The sequence below is a fragment of the Laccaria bicolor genome, genomic scaffold (genome assembly GCF_000143565.1).
Source record: "Laccaria bicolor S238N-H82 LACBIscaffold_8 genomic scaffold, whole genome shotgun sequence".
NCBI classification, from domain to species: Eukaryota; Fungi; Basidiomycota; class Agaricomycetes; order Agaricales; family Hydnangiaceae; genus Laccaria; species Laccaria bicolor.
The window spans coordinates 1,149,718-1,163,258 of NW_001889879.1; the positions used below are offsets into that span (position 1 = coordinate 1,149,718).

A 13,541-nucleotide genomic window follows, 5' to 3' on the forward strand; every position below is an offset into this window, starting at 1 on the left:
GAAGCACCTTCATAGACTGCCAAAGAGTGGACCGCTACATGCATGCATTGACAATCTGAGCACGTGACCCTCTGACAATGACTGGAAGGATCTGTTGGAAGTCTCCCCCAAAGACAACAGACAGACCTCCAAATGGCCTATCACAGTCCCTCACATCACGGAGCATGCGATCAACAGCCTCATGGATGTGTTGATGCTGCATTGGAGCCTCATCCCATATGATAAGATCTGCCAATCTGATGAGCTCTGCCAGAAGAGAGTTCTTGCTGAATTGACAGGTAGAAGTCTCATCAATGATGATGGGAATTTTGAAGCATGAGTGAGAGGTGCGGCCACCAATGATAAGAATAGCAGCAATCCCTGAAGATGCAACACAAAGAATGATTTTATGTTGACCACACAGGAAGTAGCAGAGAGTGTTGTAAATGAAGGTCTTCCCAGTGCCCCCAGGACCATGAAGGAAAAAGATCTGTCCTGACTTGGTATTGACTGCTTCAACTATTTCATCAAAGGCTTTCCGCTGCTCCTCATTTAGCTTTGGAATCCATTCATTGGCAAGACGTGTTTGCTCTTCTGCATCATAATCAAGCTGTTCCATGATCAGGTGATTTCCAACATGAAGAGCCCAATTTTGCTGAGGCTGAGGCATTGTTGGCCAGTGCTCCAGTCCCTTATTTGCATTGGAGCTGCAGAGAAGTTTGTCAATGAGATATAAACCATAGTCAAAGACATCCTCTTCTGTTGGATTTTGGCGGATGTTTTTTTGTTGAAGGGCCCAACGAAGGTCATCACAGATCTGTGTCCGAAATTGCAACCATAAAGTAGCAGGATCAGAGGGACTACAGTCACGAAGGATTGTGACAAATAAATTGCGCAATTGATGCCCACTCTGCATAGCTCCTGCATCCTGAAGACATATCCTCCACTCATTGTCATCAGCCAGCAGACCAAGTGCAATACATGCCTCTCGAAATGTTGCATGAGTGATGCCATTTACTGTTCGCAAATTCTCACATGATGTAGCCCCCTTTACAGCTGTGAGAAGAGTGTGGAGATAGAACCGTTCCCCTGAGGCTGGATGAACATAGAACATTTGACCAATGGCAACCTTTCGCTCCTGAATTTTCCACCTTCTGTTTCCTCTGTTGATCCAAACAACTTGAAAGTGCATAGGAAAGTCCTGGTAGAGATAATTGTGTGCCTCTGGAATTTGTTCATTTGCCCTGAAATAGGCAGTCAAAGTGGTGTTCCTCTCAGCTGCCTGAGCAACAACTTGCTGAAGATCTGGAGCATGCTGCTCATCCCAGGAGATCAACTGTTGGTTTGGAAGATGGACTTGCAGTCGAACAACACTTGGAAGCTCCTCATGCATATGGAAATGGTAGAGTCTCCAGAGAGCTTCACAGGCAGACACATAGCGAGCATCAAGATATTGTTTGACCTCATCCTGAGATGTTCTAAACTCCATAGTTGTGCGATCATGGCCTTTGTACACATATTTGTAGATGTACTTGATGGCTTTGACTGAGGAGATGCACTCAACATTGATGTGACAGTGATATTTCCAGATGAGCCATGGGGAATGGGGTACCACCCAGCGATTGTCAACCTCTTTTCCATTGACTATATGTTGCTTGCCATCATTTCGTCTCCGAAGGTTAGTATAAGAGTCATCACTGACAGTGGTCTGATCTCGGAATGGCTTTGGAAAGCTTTTAGAGCACTTGTTTCCATCCATGCAAGGTGACTGAGGATTCTGGGTGCCACATGGATTGTGAACCATGAATTTTTTGACTAATTCATAGAGCTCAGGCTGTTCCTGCTCATTTGGAAACTCAGCAGAAATGAGTGAGTCAATGTCCTCAGGAGTTTGAAGCTTGTGTGCAGGATCTAGAAAGAGGATGAGATGCATATGAGGGAGACCACGCTTTTGAAATTCTATTGTCCACACTCTGGCAACTGTGCGCCCCATAACACCATGCTTTTCCAGATCCTTGAGCAGCTGAGTAACTTTTGCATGGAAGACACGAACAACCAAATCAGGACAATCAGCAGCAGTTTGTCCAGGAAGCAGTTCCTGAGTAACCTCTGGCCAATTGGGATTTGCAGTGATGGTGATGAAGAGATCAGCACCATGAAAGTGACGATTGATTGCAAGAGCATCCTGGCAGTTTTGGATCATATAGCGTGTACCTCCAACAAATGTGGAAGGAAGAATGGTGCGCTGCCCTATTTCATTTGCTGTTGCATCTGATGCCAGAGCATCAACGACACCCTGATATAACTCTGACCGTAATTCTCTTTGGTGGAACTGGATGTACAGCAAACGTGCCTGTTCACAGAGTGCCCATGCATCAACAATATACTCCTGAAAAAGCTTGCCAGCCATAAAAATATGGGGTGATTCATCATGGCGGGGATGAAGGCGGTAGCGAAAGTATTCTGTTTGAGTGATATACTTTCTCTTCTTTGTGGGCTGAACCTGGCCTTCATTGTTCTCTCCTGCATCTGGATCAAGCTCTTCTGCATCTGGCACCATCTCTCCACCTCTGTATTCAATATGTGGATGCCATCCCAGCTGGCCTGTTGGGAAGAGAAGAACATAGTGGAGTGAAACATAGAAGGGATGCCTTTGATCAATCTGGACAAATGCTCCATCCTTTCTTCACAAAATGATATCTCTGTCCCCCTGTGGCTGTTCCTCACTGCCAGGAAGAATTACAGCAATCTCATTTGATGTGGCAGTTGGAAGATTGTAGCGACGACGATCACAGGATTTGTCAAATCGAAGAGCAATATTACACTCTTCATTTTGCCCCATGTCATGTGTGAGCTCATATGCCTGCTGATACATTTGAACTCCTGGATGTTTACGCCACAGCATATCCTGAAGCTTCTGCATTGTTTCACGATGAAGAGTGTTGTTGGCCCTATGTCCCATACGGTAGTCGAGAGCCTCTGCAGGATCATAGATATATAGCTGAGCATATGTGGGATGTGCATTGGGGGCAGGGTGCAATGATCCTGCCTGATGAGTAAGTTTGCCATGAATTTTGAACACATATGGCCCTCCACCCTGATTGACAGAATCATCTGTTTTGCATCCCAGAGATGTCATGGCCAAAGCATTATTGTAGTGACGAATGTCTTTACGAAAATTCTTTGCAATATCATCAGTTCCAGTAAGCAATTCAAGAAGCTCTGGAGGAGGCTCATGCAATTTTGGAAGATCAATCTTTCCACTAAAGCAGCACATGCCAAACTTTATATTATTTTGGCGTGAAGAAGATAGCTTCTCATCCATCCAATGAAATGCACCACATTGAGAGCAGACCACATTCATATGCCCTAAATCATGTACCTGCCAGGTAGGACTAAAGGGCCTTCATGCTTCAGGAATTTGAGCAACTGCTGCAGGTGGTGGCATAGGAAGAGGATTTGGTGCAAATGGGACTGGGGGTGGAGGAACAGGTTGAGGTAAAGTCATTCCAGGAGCAGGAGCAGGTAGAGGGGGTTCTTCAGGAGGAGGATCTGAATCAACATGCTCTTCCTTTCCCTGGTATGCAGGTAAATTGTGAAACTGCAGAAAATATATATTAAACTCTGTAAGAAACACCCAAATATATCATATCAACATACCAAATTAGGATGAGGAGGGGCCAGAGCCTGGTAAGCAACTTGAAGATGTGCAGGTAGATTGGGATACTGGAAAAAGAATTAAACTGTGACAAACACTGAGATATATCAAATCAACATACCATGGCAGCAGGTGCAGGTGCATTGTGCTGAGCTGGTGGTGGATGGACTACATTAGGATGTGGATGAACCTGATGTCCATGACCACGGCCATGGCCTTGACCTCGACCTATCTGAACAGGAATAGGTGGAAGTGCAGCAAGCTGCTGAGCTAGAGCAGCTGGTAGATGATTATATTGCTGTCCATTGTATACAACAGGAGCAGGAGCAGGGTGTGGGGCATGCAGAGGTAATTCTAAATTATTCAGAGCAGAAACAGGTGGAATAGCAGCAAGTTGTTGAGCAGGAGCAGGAGCAGGAGCAAGAGCAGGAGCAGGAGCAGGAGCAGGAGCAGAAGCAGGAGCAGGAGCAGGAGCAGCTAAAAAAGGATCATTTCCAGGAGCAGGATCTGGGGCATGCTGAGGTATTCTCAAATCAATAAGAGCAACATGCTCTGGGGAGTGCACACCATGAGGAGCACGACGATGCTGGGGGCTATCCAATGTGCGATTGTCACGTTCTGCACTCTGTGCAGCAATTCGAACTCGTCGAGGAGTATTCAGAGGAGTTTCAGACCTTCAATTTTAGTTATATCAGTTTCAAGACTGAAAAATCTCATCAATTAGATACATACATCTTGAGAAATCAAATATGCTGGGGTTTAAGGATGAGGACAGTCTCAAGGTCCTGACATTCAATCAGGCAAAGGCAGAGAAAAAGCAAAATCGGTGTGAACAATGGTAGTTGATAATGGAGCAACTTCCAAAAAGGAAGGATGGGCAACTGTAAACCCGCCCACCAATCTCCCTACACACTGTGCCCAGAGAGTGGTCCAAGACTAAGTCTTGATAGCAACCGGCAGACACTCGTAAAGAGAGGCCAGGGAGGTAGGACTTCACTGGGCTTCACCTTGGTCTTCTAATTCTCCCCAAAACCCAACTCACAACAGGAGCAGGAGCAGAATCCTCACCCACCCCAAGTATACCCTGATTGGAAAATCCAAGTCAGGGAGAAAAGTCAAAAGATCTGGATTGATAGATAGAACTGGTCAAAAAAGAAGATATGGTGTAAAATGAGCCTAAAATGATTCAAAAAAAGCGAAAATACACTGACAAAGACCCCCACACAGATGTGGTGGGTGAAAAAAAATGGTGCAAAAAAGCGAAATTGAATGGTTGGAAGGTAAGATGGGGGCAGGAAACACCAATGCAATGTGTTGTGGTGGAGGAAATTTAACATGTGGCTACCTTGTGTTTCTGCCCTTTGTTTGTTGATAATGAGGGTTATTTGTTACCGACACACTCAAGAATGTTGCTTACATGATCTATTACATAATTCTTAGTAAGCGTTGTACATTTATATATAGGATTGGCAGCAGTCATTAGCAAGATAATTGCTTATGTCAGATTCAGTTTTGTATCTGATCAGAATAACTAATCATACTGTCACGGCAGTTAGCATCAACGAGACCAATTAATTATTAGTGGTTAGCAGTAAGGAGTAAGCATTGGTAGAAACAACTAATTATCAGTCAGCATTACTAATAATGATTTGTACTGGTGCATAATTTACTTACCTGTTAGCATTACAATTGGTTGGAAATTCTGTCAGGATCAGTTTTGTATATCTGATCAAGATAACCAGTCATACTGTCACAGATAACATAAATGAGACCAATTAATTATTAGGGGCTCCCAGTTAGCAGTCAGCAGTTGGCATTAATAAGAACAATTGACTATTTGTAGTTAGCCTTCAGCATTCAGCAGTTAGCATCAATAAGAACAATCAATTATCAGCAGTCAGCATTCAGTGTGCCACTCAATTCTGTGCCACTCAACTATGTGCCACTCAACTCCACGCCACTCAATTCTGTGCCACTCAACTTCATGCCACTCAATTGCAAAATATGCAGCTCCAGCACCATACCAAACTCCAGCACTGCACCCAACTCCAGTGCCATACTCAACTCCAAAATCCTTGTCCATCTGCAAGTTATCCCTGGATGCAACCCCCTCTGCACCTTCACCAAACCCTCAGGTGCATGAGAGGTTCCTTCTTAGGATGGTTCTTCACAAGCACTTCAGCCAGGATAAGTTGTATATCTGATCAGGATAACTAGTCATACTGTGACAATTAGCATCAATGAAACCAATCAATTCTTAGTGGGTAGCAGTTAGCATTAATAAGAACAATTAATTATTAGTGTTACCAGTTAGCAGTTAGCAGTCAGTATTGGTAAGAACAATTGATTATCAATCAGCAGTCAGTCTACTCAACTCCATGCCACTCAACTCTGTTCCACCCAATTCTGTGCCACTCAACACTGTGCCACTCAATTCCATGCTATGAACAAAGAATTATTAGCAGTTAGCAGTCAGAAGTCAGCAGTTAGCATCAATAAGAACAATTGATTATTACCAGTCAGCATTAATCAGAATAATTAATTGTCATATACCAACTCCATGCCACTCAACTCTGTTCCACCCAATTCTGTGCCACTCCACTCTGTGCAACTCCACTCCACTCATAAGGTGGCAATCCAACAATATGACAAGTGGCTGACGTGGTCACGTGTCATCACTACATGGACAATCTCCCCTATCCCTCTCTGTCAACTCTTCGTCCCTCTCCATGACGCTCATGGGATTTTTATTCTTGCTGATAGCTGTTGAAGTTGAATATAGTGACCTCAAAACTCTCATTGATGCCACTCCTGTAGAAACTGCAGCCGACAATGATCTGTTCCTCAACCTTATGGGAGGCACACTTCCACACGACAAGAAAAAAACATAAAGTGGTAAAGGCCATCACCTTTTGTGCAATCCAGTATGTCCATTCAATTTTCAATTATTGACACTAATCACTCAGCTAAATCTCTGTCATTCCATAGCCTTGCAGGTGCACTACTCCTTGCCATCCAGCTCAATCAAGAAAATTATCAAACGTTCCAGGCCCTTGCCTTCTTCAGCTTCTGCTTCTTTGCTCCGGCCTTGGTGGCTGCCAATACTTTTCAGTCCACTTTCGGGGCCATTGGCAAGGCTGTAGCAATAGACTGGGTGTGCATTCGTTGATGGTGATGTGTAAGTCCCCTTCGAAGACCCCATTCAGTTTATCTGAGAACGCTCTAGACTGTCAGGACCTCCAGGTGGTGTAGATTCCTCTTGTGGCATGCTCACATGCTCACAAGAGAGCAGGCCACCTTATGAGCACTACTCAACTTGTACTGTTTCTCTGTCCATTCATCAGTTTCAACAGTGCAGTGGTTATATTATGTGGTGCAATCTCAGTCATTTATGTCAAAGTCGTTGAAGGATCAGCCATTGCCTTTTGCAAGAAGGACAGTTGTCAAATATCACTGCTGACCTTGGGACTTGTATGCCTTGGCCTCAACACCTTTAGAGTTCTGGTGCTCTATGTCATGTTCTACTCCTACTTTTACATCGTGTTACGTCCACCCCAAGATCCAGGGGCACCGGCGGCTAATGCAGGTGTCAGAGGGCTGGGTGGCCTACAAGAGTCGTTGGATTGGGGTGGTTCACAGGAATCATTCCATTCACACAGGGGAGAATTGGCTATTTGGCTAATAGGCACATGAGTAAGCATATGTTGATTGGAGGCATTAATGCTCTCCCATATTCTTCCTATATGCCTACTGTGCGTGCAGATTTAAAATTAAATTCAGGTAAGCTCCAAAATGCAAATATCATGGGATTCCTGATCACACACAAGGGGCAAACAGGTTTTGTCGCCTGGTAAAGAGGTAATAAAAGGCAGATAATTATGTTAAATAGCTGATTCCATGTTAGTATCAAAAATGTGCATATAAAAAAGATTCATCATTATTTCAACTTTGCAGCCACAAAAAGGTGATATCATGTATGTAAAATATTTATTGGTGGTTTATTGGTGCAGGCATGACTGAAAAACAAAAGAAATTTTTGCCAGGGAAGGAAGATAAAGAAAGACCCTGTTTTACTTTGGCAACAATGATGAGGCAACTATTTAATGTCATTGAAAGATCTTTCTGGCCTAAGGGAACAGGAACAAAGAATTAAAATTATCTCTCAAATAAACCACCAATAAATATTATGATATCACCTTTTTGTGGCTGTAAAGTTGAAATAATGAATCTTTTTTATATGAACATTTTTGACACTAATGTGGAATCAACTATTTAACATAATTATCTGCTTTTTATTACCTCTTTACCAGGTGATGAACCCTGCTTGCCCCTTGTGACAGATAAAATATGCCCATTAAAAGAATATGTGGCTGATTTGTTCATTTATTATGTGACCACAATGTGCCCAATGGGTGCATTATGGTCACATGCTTGTTGTATTACCATGCTAAAGTAGATATGCACACACAAATGCAATTAACATGGGACTGCTAGGCTTATGTATATTGACATATCAAATAAAATGCTCCCAATATAATCAGCAGGCAAATTGAAAAGCCACAGAAAAAATGTACCCATCATGCAGGCAAGATGTGGATGTCATGCACATGCTGAGAAAATTTATTATCTGAGCATCATTGAAGTGATGGTAACATTCTGATTACATATAAAATATTCATCCACCCCTTAATGATACACCACCCCCATTTGATACACTTTAGACTAGCAAATAGCTTGCTCAATACTAGGCCGATTTTTACAAAACAAGTTGTAACAAGTAGTACAAACTCATATTTACCACTGTACATAATTTGGATGCAATTGAGGCAGAATTGGCAAAGCTGTGGAGCATACAAAATAGGCTGTTTTTCAGAAATAGCCAAATACAGTCACACCCCTCAATGATACACCCATAATCTTAGTTTTTCTCTGTGAAATGTGGGTCAAATGTTCTGAAATTTGGTATGGTCATAGAAGGGCATTTATCTGAGATTTTCTTGTAGTTTTTGTAGAGAAATGTTGTGCTCAAATCTGTTGAAGTTAATTTCTCATTTTGGGTGTATCATTAGCAGGTGGATGACTGTAGTGGCACATGAAAGAGATATCTTGGTCACATTTAAGATGTAATGCTTCCATTTGCTTCAAAAATGAATACAATATTTTCTTGGCAGTACCATTTATAATAAGCCTGATGTAGCCATGTAAAGTATAGCAAATGATCAAAAAAAAATACACTTAACATTTGCCCAGGAAACACATTGAGAAGAAAAAAAAATCTAACCTCATTATATACATTTTAAGAATGCTATCATCCTATTAGATGGGGTAAATTTCAAATTTTGAAAGAATGCAGTTGTCACCTATGGCACAGAATTGAGTGGCATGGAGTTGAGTGGCATGAAATTGAGTGGCACAACGCTTCCCATGCCCAAGGTTACTAGCTTTCACCTCCGCCTGAACATGTTCCTCATCATACTCCTCAACATGACAAAGTTCGGGATCTTAATCCTACATTTCTCGCAACCTTGATGGAGTCACATAGCCCATTAAACTTGGATTAAATGTTCCATCCTTGGACCACACAATAAGCACTTCATCTTGGACTGCAATCACGCAAGGTGGGCAAGCAAGTATCAAGACTGGTTAGTGGCCAACCAGGATCAAGATGTTGAAGAACCTCGTTGCCGATATCCTTGTGGTACAATCTTCTTATCGATAGTTTGAATGGTCGCTGAATGCCAATATTGCAAGGTTGAGCATCACCCGTACAGCCTCCTGGCACGTAATTAAGAATGATCATTATCATTGGGTGTTGTTGATTAACCTGGGTTTTAAACTTTTCAGAGTGATCAGACCAAAGGGATTTTTGGGAGGATGGTAGTAGACTGTAGATGGTAGTGACTTGTCCAAGCTGGGTCTTGAATTCCCCATCAAAGTAAAAAATTTGTTGTCAACAAATGATCGCATATTGTTGTCTGATTTGATTGATAATGGATGGCTCCAGCAGAAAGCCTTTCTTGAGCAAACTAGTACTGTTGGAGTGCTTCAAATCGCTTCTAGAACTTGTAGAAGCCAATTGTGCACTATGTTCTGGAGCATTTCCAAAAAAAAAATTGGCCTGCGCCAACCCACGGTCCGACATTCAAATCCAGTAAGAGGAGCCTCGCTCCCTAATGAAATGGTACACTAGCCAATCTCACACCTAAGTCTGTATTTATATACCATTTCTAATGGGGTCTACAGCCTTCTCTGCAATACTCTACATTTGCAGATATATTCAATGCAACTTTCATGTCTTTCAGGCTGTAAGGGCCAATTAACCAATGAGCCACCAGGAAAACACGGTGGCCCCCCCTTATTCCCATCTTGTACATGAAATGCTTGTAATCATCTCCAGACTGCATGATGCTATGGTGTTGAATCTCAACCTTCAAGCGAGCATGATCTGATTAATAACAGGGTATTGCCATGTATGCCTGGATGGCAGGTACCAGGTCTCTGGTTGAACTTGTCCTCTAGCATATTTTGTTGGCACGCAAACTATGTCAGCGATGATAATATCAGAATTGCACTCCGCCACTTGCACTACCCCAAAAATTCTGTACTGACGCAGAATCATTTCTGTAACTACGATGAGTGGTGATGCCCTGTCAAAAGATAAAATTACATATGGAGCATTGAATCACTTTTAACATCAAACTCACTGCATTTCATCCCTGTTTTGCCCACCAAGCCATCGGGAGGAACCACCAAAACCGAAGCTTTGATTGCCCCACGATCTGGAAGCCATCTCACAGGAGGTGGGTCAGGGGTGGGTACAATTGCTTTGGAGCAGCATTGGAAGAAAGGCATAATGCATGGTGCTTGACTTTTTTTTCTGACTTGTAAATTTAATCAGCATTTAGGGGGTTGGGTGAGGTTGTCATGATTCTGAAACCTTGCTCACAGATTTGAGTCCTCTTGAATTAGGTCCCCCTATTACATAAACCTAAGATGGGGTGCTTTACATAAGCAAGCCCACTACCGCCCACTCAAGATGGACTGTAGTGGAGTGGTGTCATGACATTGGACGTGTTATCGAAATCTGACTTTGTAAGTAGTGAAATGTAAGGTGCCCGATTGTGAATCCAATTCTTGTGCGGTCCTCCTTCATCTAATCCCTCAGCGCAGCTGGCTTCCATTCTTGCTCTTGTTGGCAGACACAGAGTTTACTGATACCCTTTTCGACCATGGCATTGTCGACCCCTTACCACATATAGTTCAACGGAGGTGCACTCAAGGGGATCAATCCATGCTTCAGATTTTATGCCTCTGGGACACTGTATAGGCCTCACGTGTGTGCCAACATTTGTTCTCCTGTATTCGCACTGATGTCACTTCCAGATTGACGGGACATGGCCAGCTTCTGCGCTAAATGCCATGACCTCCAATCGTCACCTTTGTATGTCCACAATTCAGATCTGACAGTGTACTCACACCTCACACTTCTTATATACCTCAATGACGACTTTGAGGTTTTATGTACAACATTTTTCTTGCCATCGCGTTGATTCTTTTTTCCCTTTTTGACCCACAAGTTACTGAAGCCATTCTTATAGGGCAGTGGGAAGTAGTCATTTGGACTGAGGTATTGCACGAGGTCGATAAGAGTGAACAAGTTGATGTGTCAAAGAATTGAAGGTTCGTGCAAGTTGTATGGCTTGATCCTGACTCATCGTTTGGTGGCAGGTTTTAAATGTATCATAACAACACATCTGTATCATAGACATCCTTTGTCGCATTTGCAGACCTGTCTGTAACCGAGGTTTAGACTCATCCGGAAAATTCCTAGTAGACACCTGTCTACAAGCCACCCCAACCCATATCACTCCAACCTGCACTAGCACTCTCTCTTGACTCCAGACCAACACCCGCCACAAAGCCAGGTTATGTGAAAATGCATAGTGGCTTCTTGGGTGTTTAAACGTTTATGATTGGCTCCCTTTGGTGGTGCAATATTGCACCAGGGGGGTGGCGGAATGTGGAAAATGTACCAACACTCCCTATTTCTTTTTCATGGGTTTGGCTGACCTCCCCCCCTCCTCCTCCTACTATATAAGGTATGTTTTTCCAAGTTCCAATGTTTTATTGAATCTTTTTTTTTATCCAATGGTATCTACCTTTCAATTCAGAACCCACAAACTTTCATATCACAGTCATGCATGCAAGTCTTTGCACGAAGGAACATAAGTGAGCGAAAGTGCAATTTTACAAACTCTCAACAGTGCATTTACATGCGAAATCTGGGGGTACACTCCCTTCACTGTTGCAAATGTTGTAACTAGTACCTTGCTGGCTATCACCTGGCATGGGGTGGCTATCACCTGGCTTGGGGAGAACTTAGTACACAGATTCCATGCATCAGTAAGATAGGAAAATAGATTCCAGGTTTTTGGTGATTTCCTCTGGTTTCCAAGTTCCTGGAAACTAGGAAACCTGATAAGCCTAAAAACAATCCCAGTACTTTTTAGAACTATTTTTACATTAATAATAGCTTATTTACAATTACATAGATTCCAGGTGGTAGTTGCTCCTACTAGTGTTGTTGTGCAACCCCCAAGAAGGGCAATGAGTCCCAACCAACGCCGAGGACCAGTCGTGGTCCCCTGCATTTGCTCTGTCATTTGTCAGGTTGTACATTGTTGGTCCGATGACGATGAAGGACAACATGGGTTGTTCCTCGTTTGGTTGCCACGTCGCTGACAGCGACATGGCACCTGAATTCAGAGTCAGACAAGGGAATGGGGGGGAGTACTAATGTAGGCTTACCTGGATTGGCACAGAGGACTTAGAGGACCTAGATGATGATGACAATGTGTGTCATCACCATCATTGTTGCCTTGTGTCTGCCTCCACTGTTCGTTCATTACTAGGCATCCAGCTGCTGGTTGTCGTGGCCAAGAACGGAGACCATTGCCCCCCTGCGAGCCGCTGCTCACAGGGGGCTTGGAGTGTCGATGTGGTGGGTGGGTGATGTCATAATCAGGTGATGCCTCAAGGGGAGGTGGGCACTGGGTGGGCTGACATTGATGGTGGAAGTTGTTGTTGTGGGATTGTTTTCAGAGGTTGGTTCCACTTTGGAGTGCAAACATGACCACATGGTCTGTGTGCAGCCGCAGGGTATATAATACCCATCACACAACCTTTCTTAAGTATACATTTATTAGGGATTGTCACAGGTAACCTCCAGGTACTTAGGGCCATACCCGTACCCCTACCCCTGGAAACCTGTACCTGCAGCCATGGGTACGGGTTTTGGTGGGTAAGGGTATGGATTTTGGCGGGTTAAGTGGGTTTGGTGGGTCTTACGTGTTTGGCTCCATGGGTACTGTATTTTCCTCTTATTCTTGGTCATAAAGATAAATAATATCAAATTTTGGTGTACAAGTAACCTATGAGACATGAAGACAATTGTAACTACATTCTAATCAACTATAGCATCCCAATTGGCTGTGAGATCCTCCTCAGCAGCGTCAGCTGGAACCTCCGCCAACATAGCAACTGCCCTCACACTATGGGAGCAGCTTATAGGCATTTTGAGTTTGCAGGTCAAAGACGTGCCACGTATTGAGGGTTCATTGGTCAAAGCCACGCTGTGGGTTCTGACTGCAGCTCCTAGGCTCAAGGGATTACAAAATTACCAGTCGCAGGTCAAAGACATGCCGCAGATCAAGGGTTCGCAGATCGAAGACGTGCCCTGAGTTGTCATCAACTCTTTAATGTATTCTACATCAATACTATTGTAAGTACATGGTAATACTACTACTAATACTAGAAGGATAGTTGGGAAAAAGAAAAAGAGTCACGAAAAACGTACCAGCACTATATATCCGAAGTACTTTAGGGTGGGTTTAGATTGAGGGCA

At 43.3% G+C, this 13,541-nt stretch overlaps 3 protein-coding genes across 3 annotated transcripts; 1 reads left to right on the forward strand and 2 right to left on the reverse strand.

Moving 5' to 3' along the window:
* Positions 1-3,385: 3,385 nt before the first annotated feature.
* Positions 3,386-5,321, reverse strand: LACBIDRAFT_325789 (uncharacterized protein; the record flags this gene model as incomplete). Its single annotated transcript, XM_001879504.1, has 7 exons — positions 3,386-3,580; positions 3,640-3,705; positions 3,759-4,311; positions 4,551-4,573; positions 4,680-4,721; positions 5,055-5,059; positions 5,312-5,321. The coding sequence occupies 7 exons, from the start codon at positions 5,319-5,321 to the stop codon at positions 3,386-3,388; spliced, it is 894 nt and encodes a 297-aa protein (XP_001879539.1).
* Positions 5,322-6,469: 1,148 nt separating this feature from the next.
* LACBIDRAFT_318218 (uncharacterized protein) lies at positions 6,470-6,806 on the forward strand (the record flags this gene model as incomplete). Its single annotated transcript, XM_001879245.1, has 2 exons — positions 6,470-6,561; positions 6,626-6,806. 2 exons carry the CDS (start codon positions 6,470-6,472, stop codon positions 6,804-6,806), a joined length of 273 nt encoding a protein of 90 aa, XP_001879280.1.
* A 3,261-nt stretch (positions 6,807-10,067) lies between these two features.
* LACBIDRAFT_325790 (uncharacterized protein) lies at positions 10,068-10,489 on the reverse strand (the record flags this gene model as incomplete). Its single annotated transcript, XM_001879505.1, has 2 exons — positions 10,068-10,264; positions 10,342-10,489. The coding sequence occupies 2 exons, from the start codon at positions 10,487-10,489 to the stop codon at positions 10,068-10,070; spliced, it is 345 nt and encodes a 114-aa protein (XP_001879540.1).
* Positions 10,490-13,541: the final 3,052 nt, after the last annotated feature.